A 14,929-nucleotide genomic window follows, 5' to 3' on the forward strand; every position below is an offset into this window, starting at 1 on the left:
CCCTCAGAAAAATCAGCATAAACCTGTGTAGGTGTCACCAATACTATTTGTAATTTTTTTGTTCGAGCTGTAGACCGCTTTGATGCCAGCGCCCGATAGCCTTTGAAATGCAGGCCTGTCTTTCAATGCAAATCTGCTGAGGCCGGGACAGCACGAGGGAGGGAGTCGACTGCCATAAAAAAACTGACGTCAGGGAGGTGCCTTTTAACTGCCAGTGAATCCGGCAAACCAGAAGTTAAATGAGTACAGGTAAGTCATCCAGGAAGGAGAGGGCTGATTTGGTTAAAGAAAAACCCACGGTCAACCCGCAAGACCTGTACTTTCTTTTTGGACGCACTATGCGTAGGAGAACGTGTTCGGAAAGATGTACGTGAGTTATCTGTTGGACAAGGACACCGGCATGTACTCAAATTCCGTGAGACACCCCAGCCTTAATTTAAACCATCAGAACTTCGTACCAGCGCCTCCGCAGTATACGGATTTCACCGGATACCACCACGTCCCCGGAATTAACGCTGACCCTCACCACGGACAGACCGGTGGCGCGTGGAATCCAGCTTACGTACCCCCGAGGGATGAATGGGCCGCGTATGGACCGGGGCCGCTATCGTCCAACACAAACCACGGACAGATCGGTTTCAGCCCCCCAGAATTTACTTCCGTCCCACCGTCGGCTCCGGGGCTGCTACCGTCACCGATCAATTCACCTGTCGGTCAACTCTCTCCAAATTCTCAGCGGAGAAACCCGTACGAATGGATACGACGCAACGGCCCGCCATCAAATTCAGGTAGCCTATACTTCGTTGTGTCGTGCACCTATGGTGGTTATAAAATGAATAATACTTTGGAAAGGTACCAAAACGCATGTTTTTACATCGCACTGTATGCATTTATTACACAGCAATTGTTTTATTGCTTTTATTAATAACAGAGCTTTCGCACCTGCAATTAATGTAAAACAATTAGCTTGTTCAATGGCAGCTGATTGATAGATGTTCAAAGAACATGATTTGCAGGCTAGCCTTGGCTATATCATGCACATATTCTTCGCATAGTAAGTGTGATTCATACACATTATCGCAATTGTATTCACAAATGAATGTATGTTAACTGAGTTTTAGGTTCGCACACGTCTACACACACTGCAGGACAGAGAGTTAACTTAATGTCGGCTCTGCATCACGTGCTTGTCTTGACTTGCAAGATCGATATGCTTGAATGATATTGTGCAGCACACAATAAGCCTAGCCGCGGACAGAGATAGCACCTGTCGCACTTGGATATGTGAATGCAATTTTCCCCTCAGTTTAAGTTAACCGTCGTAAGAATTGAAGACATGTCCCAGAAACGAGGACCCAGTCGAATGCATTCGTTGCCAGTCTTCTTTTGAAAGGACAGGTGCCAATATTGACTTCAGAAATCCTATTAGAAAAAAAGAAATTATTCGCAATTCATAATTCTCCGCTCGTGACAGGTCCAACTATTAATAAAGGCCTTACTGTGACTTCATCATACTGTATCTTACTATCAGTGTCGTGAATTTTGACACCCGTTATTTTAATAATTCAATTTACGGCATACGCTCATGCGTTTTATGGGTACAATGTTGGATAATGGATTTACAAGGTGGTAAAGGTGAATAATAATAATAATCACAATCATAATCATAATCATCACAATAATAAATAGTAAAAATGATCATATTAATAACAACAATAATAATAACAATAATAATAATATAGCCTACCATTATTATTATATTGAATTTTGTCACTATTAATAACAGTCGGAGGCCTAGGTAGTAGTATTATTATGATTATCTTAATTTTACGTCAGCCTATTTAAAATAAGTATTTGAGCAATATATGAACAGCATGTTGCTATTTTGTACTGATAGTTAAAATATTTTTAGCCCTGGCATGCGGTTGATTTTTTTTCTGTCTTAATAAAATAGGCTATTGTATTTCTCATTCCCATGAAATAAAGTAGGCCTATCTTTAACAGGAATTATTTTTTTTAAAGCGTCAGTGAGTTGAAAAGAGAATGATAGGATAGTATTTTGTATGTTTTTAAAAAATGTTTTATTTCTTGTCACGAGGCGAGGCGGGGGTCGCTTGGCGACATAGAACTTCGATGTAGTTGCTTGCAAGCTGTAACTGGAGTAAGGCTGTTGCAAACACTGCGCTTGGGACAGTGGGAACTTAAGATACAGGTATATTTTTTCTGGAAAGTTCAGTAGCAGCATCTCTTTTTCGTTAATATTAAAAGGCTAGGCGCCAATTAGGACACAATCTTAAGAAAAACAGTTGAATGAATTTTCTTGATTTGCATTTTGTAACAAGGTTACGTGACAGCGTATCCAGCTCAATTATATGATTTATTGACAGAATTATGTCACTGACTGCAATTAAGCCATCGCAGCCCAGCAATAAAACCATATAGAAATTATAAAGGTATAGAATAATAGATTTTTAATCACAGAAAAATTAGGCACTTATTTTATATTGTCATTAAATAAACTAATTAATTTCGTATTTCCGCACCACAAGGATTTATATTACCTGTTTATAGACTCATGATTTCTTTACACACGTTTTAAGCCAGAGACTGTGGTCATCAATACTTATCACTCTTTGACTCTGGCGACATTTATACCGTTTTATTCCTTCCTATTTATCCTGCCATCTTATATTCTGCTGAGGGGTTTTTTGAGATGGTAAAATGGGTTTACAGACAACACCAAAAACCAACTGTAAATTCTGACCATTGGTATATTGGCCACATTTTAAAAAATGACTCACTGTTCAAGATTTAAAGTTTTTTTTTCCAGGAATATCTAACTACATAGATGAGTATATATTTGTTTTTGCCTTTTTCCAGAGCCCATTATGGGCTTTTTAAAGTAGATGAGCAGTAATTGTTAACATATTAATTGTAGTGATAAATCAACGAATGCATTTGATGAACAGTTTGTGGAAGACGTGTAATTTCACAATGTGTTTCCCGCAGAGCAATATGGGCAACATGTAATATTCAGCAGTGCGCGGGCGCAGGCGGTGGGGAAGCGACACAAGCGCAGGATCTGTGTCACACAAGGGTTTTACTTTACTTTCGCACGTGCAAAACCTTTTAGCGCACGCAAAACCAGTAACACAACCGATGATTGGCGCAAAGCAAAAAAAGCCTGACCAATCATTGGTCAGGTTATTGAGTTTTTGCGTGTGCTGAAAACAGAGGGGAACAAACTCAGGAAAGCAGAAAGCAGCGGTAGAGCCTGGAGACGAGCAGCAGGGCGGCTTTCGCTTTGGGGTCGAACCCAGCGCCCTGGTAGTCGTGGAGCTGCGTCCGCAGTGACATCACAGACGGGGAGCACCACAGACAGAATGAAGAGCTAGCGCGTTGGCTGTCCTTTCGTATGCTCCAGTAGCACATGCGTAAGGTTCATCTCTGGGGGAGACGTACTGCTGGACCGCCTAGACTTGCCCACTCAAACATTAAGTCTCACAAGCATACTAGCTAGTCTAGCAATGAATTAATGTGAAAATTTTAGGGTTTAAAACTATTGAGAGTAATGTCTCCCAGACCCTCCCCCCACCCCCCCCCACCAACCCCCCTCCCACAACCGACAAGTTTGCCCGATAGTACAAGTATTTTCATTACTATATAAATACACACACACACACACACACACACACACACACTTTGAATGTACACATCAGCTCAGTCATTAGGACGTCATTAGTGAATAGCGGCGTGTAAACTGAAACGCGGTTAACGCGCACATTCCGCGACGGCGACCGCAGTCGTTAGTTTTTTTGTTCGGTGTGCCGGACGAGCCACAGGAGCTTGCGGGTGAACAGCAGGATTTGCGTAAGCCTTCCCGAGCGGCAGGAGAGGTCAAGTTTAGCGAGCGCCCGTTGCATCATCTGATAAAGGATGCATGATGGATGGCCATTCGACGAAGCCCAGGATGGCGTTGAGCAACAGGGCAAACAGACCGAGCGCCGGACCCAAAACAGGTGTGTCCCAGTGATGTCACTCTCGGTGAAATATTCCCCCCCGAAAATGCCATTATCTGAAGCCGGAGAGCCAGACCAGGGAGGGTGGCAGCCTGCCCTCCGGCCGACTTTCGAGAAGGGGGGAGAGCGGAGACTCCAGATTAGGGGGGTTTCAGACGGACGGACAGAATCTTAAGAATTCTGCGAGTCCTTATCTACCTGCACGCCTCCCGATCGATACGCTCCCTTTAAACGCTCGCTCCGTCAGGACTGTGACCAGATCAATACCCACGGGACGTCCCGGCACGTAAGGAGCGGCACAGGCGGCTGCGGGGGCGGCGTGGGGAGGGGACCGCTTCTATAAACACCCGCGGTCGATAAGAACGACCGTCAGAATAGCAGGTCGCCGCATCAATTATGAATCACATGATTAATAGAATTCATCAGGATTCTCTAAGGCACCACGGAGTCCAACACGTCGCCCCCCCCCCCCACCCCCCACCCTCTCCAGCAACACTTCTCGATACTATTGCTTCTTCTCCCACACATTTTAATGTTTAACTTGGCGTCTGTTTGCTGCTCCCACAGTTCCTTTCTGAAGGAGAGATGTGTGAGTTTCTTATTTACTGTATAGCTGGAGTAAGACTTGTAGCATTCTTATGTAAAACAATGCTTTTACCACTCTGTCCCCATCTGCCCCCCCCCCCCCCCAAAAAAAACAAAAAAGACTTTAGGTTGTAGTTACAGGTGTAATTTTTACAGGTGATGATTCACTTTTCTTTTCTTATTCACTTCATCGTGGTGCAGTTCATTTCGTCGAACAGTCAATACTGCTAGGGTTTGGTCCATTGCATTGTGTTTGTGATTGGGCGCAGGAGGGAAGACTCGGACGAAGGACAAGTACAGGGTGGTGTACACGGACCACCAGCGCCTGGAGCTGGAGAAGGAGTTCCACTACAGTCGCTACATCACCATCCGGAGGAAGGCGGAGCTGGCCTCCTCTCTCAGCCTATCGGAACGACAGGTGAGAACGCGCCTGCCCGACCCCTAGATCGAGGAGGGGAACTTCCTGAAGCAGAGCTGGGTCTCTCACAGATGTGCACACACAGACCCTCGCTCACAGATGTGCACACACAGACACTCGCTCACAAGCATGTTCACACACAGTATGTACACACAAGCGCATGCGGGCAAGAAAACACACACTTTTGTTCGCACAGAAAAAACGTGCGCGCACACGTGACCACATGCACAAGTGCATGCATGCACACTTACGAAAGCGTGCGCACACATACAAATGCTTCAAGCTTAACGAATGGGTTAGAAAATGCTCAGCTTAACGGACCGTCTCCCATACATGTGTCTGGGGAGGATGCGAACATACGTGTATGCATCGCTACTACATGCACCTTTCTCTGTTTCACACAGGTGAAGATCTGGTTCCAGAACAGACGAGCCAAGGAGAGGAAGGTGAACAAGAAGAAGATGCACCACTCCCAGCAGGCCTCCACGACCACTCCCACCCCTCCCGGCGTGGGTGGTAACCCCGGCAACGTCGCCATGGTGACCAGCAGCAGCGGCTTGATGTCGCCGTCGCTATCAATGACGATTAAAGAGGAGTACTGACACGTGTCCCGCTAAGGGTGGGGTCACACACTGAACTCATGCCAACACACACTCCTCCCGCTGACCTCCTCAAGATATGCAATGTGCAGTTCTGGAGAACTTTTGCAGTGAAAGAGAGAAACCTGCTTCGATGGCTTCTTGCGCTTTTTCTAAAAAAAAAAAAAAAAAGGAAAGAAAAAACAAAATGACAATTGTTAAAAGAGAAAGAGATATACATATATATATAATTATAAACCTCTATCTGTCATGGCCGCTGTTTTGCTGATGACGTCACTGCTTAGCTCAGTCAACCCTCACACAACTGCCATGCTGGCAATATTGAGTTAATGTTTTTGATTAGATTTTTTTTTTTTTAAAGATGGAGTTTTATTTTACATGTCTAAAATTTTTTGTATTAAAAGCTTGCAGTTGCTGTTGTTGTCTGAATGATGCTGTCTATGGTGATAGCAGAGGCCAAAGAGAGAAGTTCTCATGAGGGTTCCAGAAAATATTCAGTTCTGCCTCAGCCTCTGTCCATTTTAACCCTTTGAAGAGTAGGTTTTTTGGAATGTTTTTCAAAATTCGAAGTCAATGTTCTAAAACTCCATTGCTTTCAATTACCAGTAGTGATTGTTACATCAGCATTAGAATATTCAGTTAAGAATGAGAGGTTAATCAACTTCATTCTCACAAGTCAACTGTACATACTGTTAATCGTCTGAAATCTCAACAAGCAATAAAGTTTTTTGGAGGTTTTAAATTTTTGCACAACATCTACAAAAATGCAGCTAAATCTGAAGCTTGGAATTGTGCTTTTTTAATTGAACAGGACACACTTAAACTTAATTGACCAACACACTCTGTCAACAGCCGTTGCTATTCTGTGCTACAAAACGCTTTATGAATTACAGCACAGTTTTTGTGTGTGTGTGTGTTATCCCAACACAACACTTCAGTCTAAGTGTTCCAGACATCCCTGATATGAACGCAGTGGCACAAGAGAATGGAAATGAGAATGTAAATGCTGGTCAAATATTGATAGACCCGTCAAGAGTTCGGTTATGCTAACATTTCCCCAGGAACCCATGTGCACATGACATAATCATCTGAATTTGTGTGTGCGTGTGTGTCTGTCTGTCTGTGTGTGTATATATATATATATATATGTGTGTGTGTGTGTGTGTACAAAAAATGTTTTACGTAATATTACATAACTATGCTTTATTGGTACTACAGCAACTTGAAATGGTGGCACACAGGCAGTAATACTATAGCAGTAAGCAGTGATGTCTGCATTGCTAGGTATCTGATTTACAACAAGACAAAGTGATTTACAGTCCACATGTGTAATTATTTTACAGCCTGTAACATCTTTAATGGAAATATTATGAAAGAGGACACTGATTGTGAGTATCTCCACTGGCTTGAAGTGGTGGTTTCCTTAAACTAATGACATCCCTGGGTGTGAAAAGCTGAATCTCAAAACAAGGACTGTGTGTGTGTGTGTGTACGTGAGTGTGTATGTGTGTGTGAGTGTATGTGTGTGTGTGTACGTGTGTGTGTGTTTGTGTACGTGGACATGTGTGTGTGTGTGTGTGTGTACGTGAGTGTGTGTGTATGTGTGTATGTGAGTGAGTGTATTTGTGTGTCTACGTATGTGTGTGTGTGTGTACGTGTGTGTGAGTGTGTACGTGTTTGTGTGTGTGTGTGTGTGTGTGTGTGTGTGTTTGTGTACGTGTGTGTAAGTGTTTGTGTGTGTGTGTGTGTGTGTGTTTGTGTACGTGTGTGTGTGTGTGTGTGTGTGTGTGTGGTGTGTACGTGTGTGTGAGTGTGTACTGTGTGTGTGTTTGTGTGTGTGTGTGTGTGTGTGTGTGTGTGTTTGTGTACGTGTGTGTGAGTGTGTACGTGTTTGTGTGTGTGTGTGTGTGTGTTTGTGTACGTGTGTGTGAGTGTGTACGTGTTTGTGTGTGTGTGTGTATGTATGTGTGTGTGTACTCTTTGAGTTTGTTCTGGAGAGAGAGGTGGTCAGGGCAGCAGGTTGCTGACGGCAGTCCCAGAGCCGGCAGTCAGAGCCCGTGGCGGAGCTGTGTCCCCGTCTGTCCGGAGAGAGCCGGGGCTGTTTGCTCAGCAAAATGAGTCTCCCGCATATCGAGCCGCGATTACGTTCTGGCGAACAACGGAGGCGCTCCGCGCGCCTCTTATCAGCTGACGGCGAGGCGCCGGTTTTTGGGCTGGCCCAGCACTGCCCCGGCAGCGGGCACGGCCGTATTTGCCAATCTTCTCCGCAGAAGGGCAAAGGTCACGGGCTGTGCTAACTGTCTGGGGGCGGAGCCACTGGAACTGACACATGGAGGGGCGTGGCTGAGTGTGGGGAGGGGGGGGGGGGGGGGGTCGGGGGGACAGAGACAGGAGAGGGCGTGCCAGGGGGGAGATGGGGGTGACAGTGGTTCACTGTGTCATGAGACTTGATTCTGCCGTCAGTACAGCTCACGAAAGAGCTGAACTCAATCACAATACGTGATTAAAATGTCCTTAACTGAACATTCTAATGCTGATGTCACAATCACTACGGGTAACTGAAAGCAATTCTAGAGTTCTAGAACACCGACTTTGATTTGAATTAAAAAAATATTTTAAAAAAAACCATTCCAAACAACCTACTCTTCAATACGGTTACGGTCACGGTCAGAGGTAGTCACAGGGTAAAGATATCAACTGTCAAGGGAGGCAATGAAAGTTAGTGAGTCAAAGTTCATTCCTGCGGTACATATCATATATTTCTTCATCGAGATTGTGTCCAGATAGCGTGCGCGTAATTTTCCATCTTTTGTCGGCCTTGCCATACTCCAGCCTGAGAGAGAAAAAGAGGGGGGGGGGGAGGGGGGGGAGACTGTTCTCTCCGCCTCCTCTGACTGTTCCCATCCGTCTACTATCTATGAGGGACATTTGCACTTTGGTACCACAAGGAAAAAACAAAAAGATTTCCTTTACCTATAACTGACATGTTTACTGCTATTGTGTAGCAGAAAGTGACAGAGACATGTCGAGAGAAAAAGAGTCACCTGGGGTTTGATCTTTTTTAATTTGTTCATTTTTGGTGATGCATTTTACGGTGTAAATGCTGTACACACACCTCTAGGCTTCAGGCTCAACTGTGAGATAATTTTAAAGACCCTCCTAAAGGAATATATTCGTTCCCCTCCTAAATGATTTTCAACTGATGTTCTCACTGAACAAAGTTAAAATCCAGTCTTTGGAAATGTAGATAGGGAAAAAAAGGCTGAGGACAGGACCTTGGTGTCCTCAGGGGTAGTTGTGGCCCTGCCTTAAGCACTACACATGAACTTTTCCCCAAAAGGGCAGTAAAGGGGTCTGAGAACGTCTGAGAACTTTGCATTAATATGAAAGTAAACCGGGATTTAAGTGTGTCCATAAACAAGCTGTTGGAAGGGTGTGCTTCATTTATTAGGCAGTATTAGGAGTTATTTACATTTACATTTAGTTATCCGTTCACTCGGAACACAGCCTGTATATCTTGAAGGCTTCGGCTATAAAAATAAAACAGGGTTGTATCAGGACATCTCTGTTTACAGACCAGCGTAGCTCGATAACATCTCTCCACATCTTTAACGGCCTTCTGTCATTACGGCTGATTTGTTGTCATGTGATCGCTCTTTATCGACCTCCTCCATTTCACACCGAATCAGCTATGGTCTTGACAGTTTCTATGTAGTACACACAGTGTAGCGTTTTGCAAAATTTCCATTGTTAAGCTGCATGAAGCTACGTTTCAGGGTTCTCCGTGGCATAGAGGTGGCCATACTGTGAAGGGCCCCAAAACAAAATGTTGCATAGGGCCCCAAAAAAAGGGCAGGAGTGGCCCCTGGACGAAAAAAAAAAAGAAAAAAAAAAACATTAGAAATTTAACAAACTAAAGCAGCGCAGTAACAACTCTAACAATAATGGTACAATTCTTTATCTCCTGTGAGAAGAGTGAGAAGACAAATCTCTATCGTTCTGTCGTCAATATCATGGGGACGGTGGTGAGCTTAGCATTGCCACTAAAAACCTCCCATAAAAACATGGGGGCCTCACTTACGATAGAAGAAGAGAAAGGCTGTCATCTTTTGGGCAAATAGACGATGAAAATAAAAACAGAACCCAAAACAAGCACGCTTTTGTCACACTCAATAAAGCTGATTACCACCACCGCCCCCACTCCCCCACACTCCTTATAACTGAAATGACCACACTTTATGGATCACCTTTGCCATAAACTTTCACGTTTACAATGGACTTACTGCTCACTAATAACCTCTATATTGGCCAGATTTATTCTAAGATAAACAGACGGGCAGTAAAGTAATGGCAATCGGAAGGGCACTGATGTTGTTATTGTCTATAAATGTCAGATACACTTAAGAACCTGTGCACTATAAATAGTTAATTGAGACTACTGGAATTTAAAATTAGCCTGTTGAAATAACGTGTCCTCCGCTATCCAGTCTTATTTTTAGTTTGCTTTTCCCATTGTCTTTTGCCTATTTAAATTATTTGTCGCGCTATATGCTTGTGAGGCAATGTTATGTATTTTATCCAACCTCTTTAGACTTTAATTGGATGTTCATAATGTTAAAAATTCTAATTCATACCCAAAACTTGTCATAAAGTTTGTATGTCTGATATATATCACTATTTTAAAGTCACTCTTTATTATCAAAATCTTATTAAAACCATTGAAACCACTAGTTAAAATTTGTTTTCACTTTTCTGGCCCAACATTTTTGTGACCACAAAACACAACACTTTCTGTGATCTATTGCATGGACATTCCCAATTATAAAGTGCCTCTGCCTTTACTACTACTACTGCTGCTACACGCACATAACAACAACAGCAACATCCATCCATCCATCCATCCATCCATTATCAATACCCGCTTATCCTGAACAGGGTCGCAGGGGGATGCTGGAGCCTATCCCAGCATGCATTGGGCGAGAGGCCAGGAATACACCCTGGACAGGCCGCCAATCTATCGCAGGGCACACGCACCATTCACTCACACACTCATACTTATGAGCAATTTAGGGTCTCCAATTGGCCGACCTGCATGTCTTTGGACTGTGGGAGGAAACCGGAGTACCCGGAGGAAACCCACACGGACACGGGGAGAACATGCAAACTCCACACAGAAAGGCCCCAAGCCGAGATTCGGCCCATGACCTTCTTGCTGTGAGGCGACAGCGCTACCCACTGCACCACCGTGCCGCTCATACAACAGCAACAAGAATAACAATTTAACTTGAGAATAAAAAATAATAACATCAAAGGTGGTGACTGCCAAGCATGTACTTCCCTCTTTTGCTGCCAGGGGGCGCTGAATCTAAGCTTGCAGGCAATCCCAAGTTTTCTGGTGTAACAAGCAAGTGAAGGCCCGCAGTGTTTTCTGACAGATTAACCTTTTCATAATGCATTGCAATCATTCTGATTAACCTTTGCTTTGTTGATGAACAAATGATTTCAACATGACACAATAAAACATAATCTAAGGCAAGTTCATGTTAAGCTACTAACAGATAAAAAGGCCGTAGGTCACATTTTCTAAAAGCCATAAACAGAAATGTTTAACCATTGAAAAAGTAAAAGGAAGTAATGGGACACGCAAGAATGAACTGACACCAAGAAGACAGAAAATCTCACCATGTCACGCTCATGCATATCACAAAGAATAGCTAATTAGCTGAATGGGAAAAGACTATTAGCCTTTAATGCAGAACATATTGTCAAATAATTATGAGATTCATTCAGTTGATAAAAGAGTAACAGCGAGCAGCCCATTGTGAGAACCGGACCAGTAATTTGTCTGATTTACAAGGCATTTATTTTTATTGCAGAGAGCCACATCTTGCATCTTATCTCACTGAATATCTGGGTTAGCTGAATATCTGGGTCTGCTGAGTAGTCTAGTCCAGTTTTGATTGTTTGGAATGCAGCCCGATTATTCAGAATATGGTCCAATTTTTCGGAATGCGGCGTGATTGTCTGGAATGAAATCCGATCACTTGGGAATGTGGTCTGATTTTCCGAAATGTGAACAATCATTCCGCCTCTGATGAAACAGGAGGGAATGAAATCAAGTGCAACAGCTGCAACTTTTGCATCCTTTTTTTTAAAATCTAATTTTGGTTTGCAATACGGCCCGTAAAATCTTCTCTCAGAGTGGAATCACCTCTATCTTTCACTTTCTGTCTCTTCATAGTCAAGAAAAGTTTAATCTTTAAAAAATAATAATAATCATTCTTCTTGAACATCCTTACCTCTGTCTTGACTTTTGATCGTGAGAATATGTGTTATGTTTTTTATTTGTGCAGTTCAGAGGAACCTGAAGTGATATCTGGGACTTCGGATTGCTTTCCATTATCAGGTCATTATCACTAACCAGTGGCTGAATGCACATGGAACTGCAAAGAAAACTGTGTCAGAGGCAGATTTATTTTAACTCACAGACATAACTGGAGTCTATCCCAGCATGCATTGGGCTAGAGGCAGGAAAACATGCAGGAATTGATTCTACTTTAATTGTGAATCGAAACAGGCTGCTATTTGTTGGTGCTATTGGCAAAAAGACAATTGTCAAACTCTGCCTTATACTGTGATTGATAATTTTTCTCTGTTTTTACATGCCATAACTTAAGATAAGTGAAAATGCACTCCGTACATTTTGAATTGCATTCTTACACATTTTTTCCACTTCAATTACTTTCTAATGCTCCTTGTATTACTATTGTAAGAGAAATGTATCGCAGAGGTTTCACATGGGCGTTTGATGACTTCTTTGAATGGCTGCTTCGCTTTGATGTCTCCGCGTTGTATTGTTTTCCCGATGCTTGACCCGTCATAAATAACCCGCGAGGTCGTTCTGTTTTTATTGCCGCCTGTTAAATCGGCTTGGAGGCGGCCGCAACTATCGCTGCCGTGGCTTTGAAACGGTCACCGAAAGCTTCCGTAAACGCTTTGGAAAGCCTGGAGTCAAGGTTTCCCCGCTCGTTGTTCCTTTTAATGCGGTTAGAGAGCAAACACAGCCCTATAGAAGCCAGCGTCATAACTGTCACCAGCCACATATCTGCCGTATCTCAGCTACTGTCAATAAGATATGGAATTAGAGGCCGCAATTATTATGAGAACTGCATAGCCGTCACCTTACATGGTGCTGACAGAGAGTCTTATTAATAACACAATGATTAAAGAAATAAACAATGTGTCACAAACCCATTTAACCATTTGGATGTACACCAAGTGACGACCGTGTTCTTACTTCAGGCCTGTCACAACCAAAGGGGCGTGTTTAAAGTTGATTCACTTAATTTTGACCCTTGACTTATATTATTTAAATAAAGATTATATTTAAAGGTACATTGATACTGTATTTTTATGTTTTTTTTTTTTTTTTTTTTTACAGCAGGAAAGCATCTACTACAGCATGATCATCGCGTATGTGCTGTTTTACCCGCTCTAACCAGCTACCTGCCCTGGCAGAGCTGTGGGAACTGATGGAACACGGACCGCTGTCCGGACCATCGCCAGGGCAACCGGTTCAGCCACGCCCTCAAAACCAGCGGCACTGTCAGCGCTAGCGAGGACTGCTGGAGGTGAGGGACGTGCTCAAACACATCACCAGACAACACCACTGGCCACGCAGACCAGTCACGTGATGCGCAAAACTACGCATCACTAGATAACACCACTGACCAAGCGGGCCAATCACGCGATGCGCAAAACTACACATCACCAGATAACACCACTGGCCAAACGGACCAATCACGTGATGCAAATCGAGTTTTGCATGGTCCTCCCCGTTTGGCATGTAAATGGGATTTTTCTACTGGGGAAGTTAGTGGACTTCGGTGGCAGTCAAGGATAACAGAAGAGGGATAAGAAGACCATCCTGTCCAGGGCCATTGAGGGCACATCCTTGGTTTTTTTAATGTCCATTTCCAAAGCCTAGATTTAATTATTTTTTTTAGTGATAGCATCAGTTGCAATTCACTTAGGAATGTAATATTTGCTCAGTTTTACATTACAGCATTTACACCCTAAAATGCATCCTCAATTAAATGACTAAATTTAAAAAAAAAAAGGGAAATTGGAATTCTGTGCGTTTTAAAAGCTGGAATTCTGTGTTGTGTGTACACCGCAGCGTTTGCTGTTATTGATTCGTAAAATGAGTGTTTTTAAAATGGATGACTGCTAAATGCGTATCAGGAAAATATTCAAATCCTGTGTGCTGGCACTGGTCTCAGTTATCTTCAGTCGACTGTGACAGTCAGGGGAGTCTACCTTTACCCTCAAACAGCTTCTGGAGTCCTCTTCCACTGTGTGTGCTTTTATCATTGCAACTGTAGCACAAAAGTACAGTTCATAAGTCATTGATACAGTTAGTTTGTCACATAGGCATTACACCCTGTCGGATTTGTTTAATGCCACTTTTTAAAACAAGTTGTTTGCCTATATAATAAAAAAGGTTGTGGACACAGAGTGTGCTGCTTTAAATGAGAATAATTCACTCTCAGATCATTCCATAAATCAGGCTTAAGTGCAAATTGAGAAATGATCTTAAGATCACGTCTAAGATTAAGTGCATGTACATTTTTATGAATGAGGCCTCAAGACTCAGAAGGTATAAATAAGATGCCTTGCATTTCCTTTCCAGGAAGTCCTTAGTTGCAAATATCTGCAAGGACATTGTGTCGGGTGTGAAAAACAAAGCGGGTTGTGTAGTGGGAATCCTGTAATGGTTATCAGCCTCCTGTATCAGATACGGTCCCTTGACTGACAGCTGGGTTTTATGATAGTCATGTGACATGGGCAAGTAGAGCAGGCTTTCAGCGAGTTATTTAATCAGCCATTTTTTTTCAAATTTATATTTAGGGAGGGCACAAGTTTTAGTGGTTTGACGGTTGGAGCACATTACTTTTATATAGATCGTGGTGCAAATGTGGCTCTTTAGCATTGGCGAGTAGTTTTATTGGAGCATTATTGCTTCAGGTTTGGACTGCAGCCATTGTACCGATATTCTACGCCCCTTGAGTGGGGTTTGGTGGCCTTCTAAACTTCGCCTCCTGCAACACCTTCCATCGAAACATTCGCAGGTGTGTGTGACTCCGCCTTGCGGGCGGGGCAGTTTGGGGACCCGAAACACCTTTCCCCCTAATCAGCAGTCCCCTTTCAAAGGTGAGCTCCAGCTCTGGCAGGAAGTGGGGATAAGGGGAGACCTTTGGTCGACAGCGAACATCACTTCCTGATTTGTAGCTCAGGAGGTAAGAGCG

General features: G+C 43.3%; 1 protein-coding gene across 1 annotated transcript; it reads left to right on the plus strand.

The window, feature by feature from the left end:
* Nucleotides 1-225: 225 nt before the first annotated feature.
* Nucleotides 226-6,363, plus strand: LOC135249858 (homeobox protein CDX-1-like). The gene is made up of 3 exons (XM_064325486.1): nucleotides 226-788; nucleotides 4,874-5,022; nucleotides 5,427-6,363. The coding sequence occupies exons 1-3, from the start codon at nucleotides 365-367 to the stop codon at nucleotides 5,622-5,624; spliced, it is 771 nt and encodes a 256-aa protein (XP_064181556.1). The 5' UTR covers nucleotides 226-364; the 3' UTR covers nucleotides 5,625-6,363.
* The last annotated feature ends 8,566 nt before the right edge of the window (nucleotides 6,364-14,929 follow it).

This window comes from Anguilla rostrata, chromosome 3, assembly GCF_018555375.3.
Source record: "Anguilla rostrata isolate EN2019 chromosome 3, ASM1855537v3, whole genome shotgun sequence".
NCBI lineage: Eukaryota > Metazoa > Chordata > Actinopteri > Anguilliformes > Anguillidae > Anguilla > Anguilla rostrata.

What these genes read in the sequence shown, in the direction of transcription:
- LOC135249858 (XM_064325486.1), top strand. Translation starts at nt 365, where the DNA reads ATGTACGTGAGTTATCTGTTGGACAAGGACACCGGCATGTACTCAAAT. An exon ending in CGGCCCGCCATCAAATTCAG is followed by an intron (nt 789 to 4,873) that starts GTAGCCTATACT and finishes GATTGGGCGCAG; the next exon opens with GAGGGAAGACTCGGACGAAG. An exon ending in TCAGCCTATCGGAACGACAG is followed by an intron (nt 5,023 to 5,426) that starts GTGAGAACGCGC and finishes TGTTTCACACAG; the next exon opens with GTGAAGATCTGGTTCCAGAA.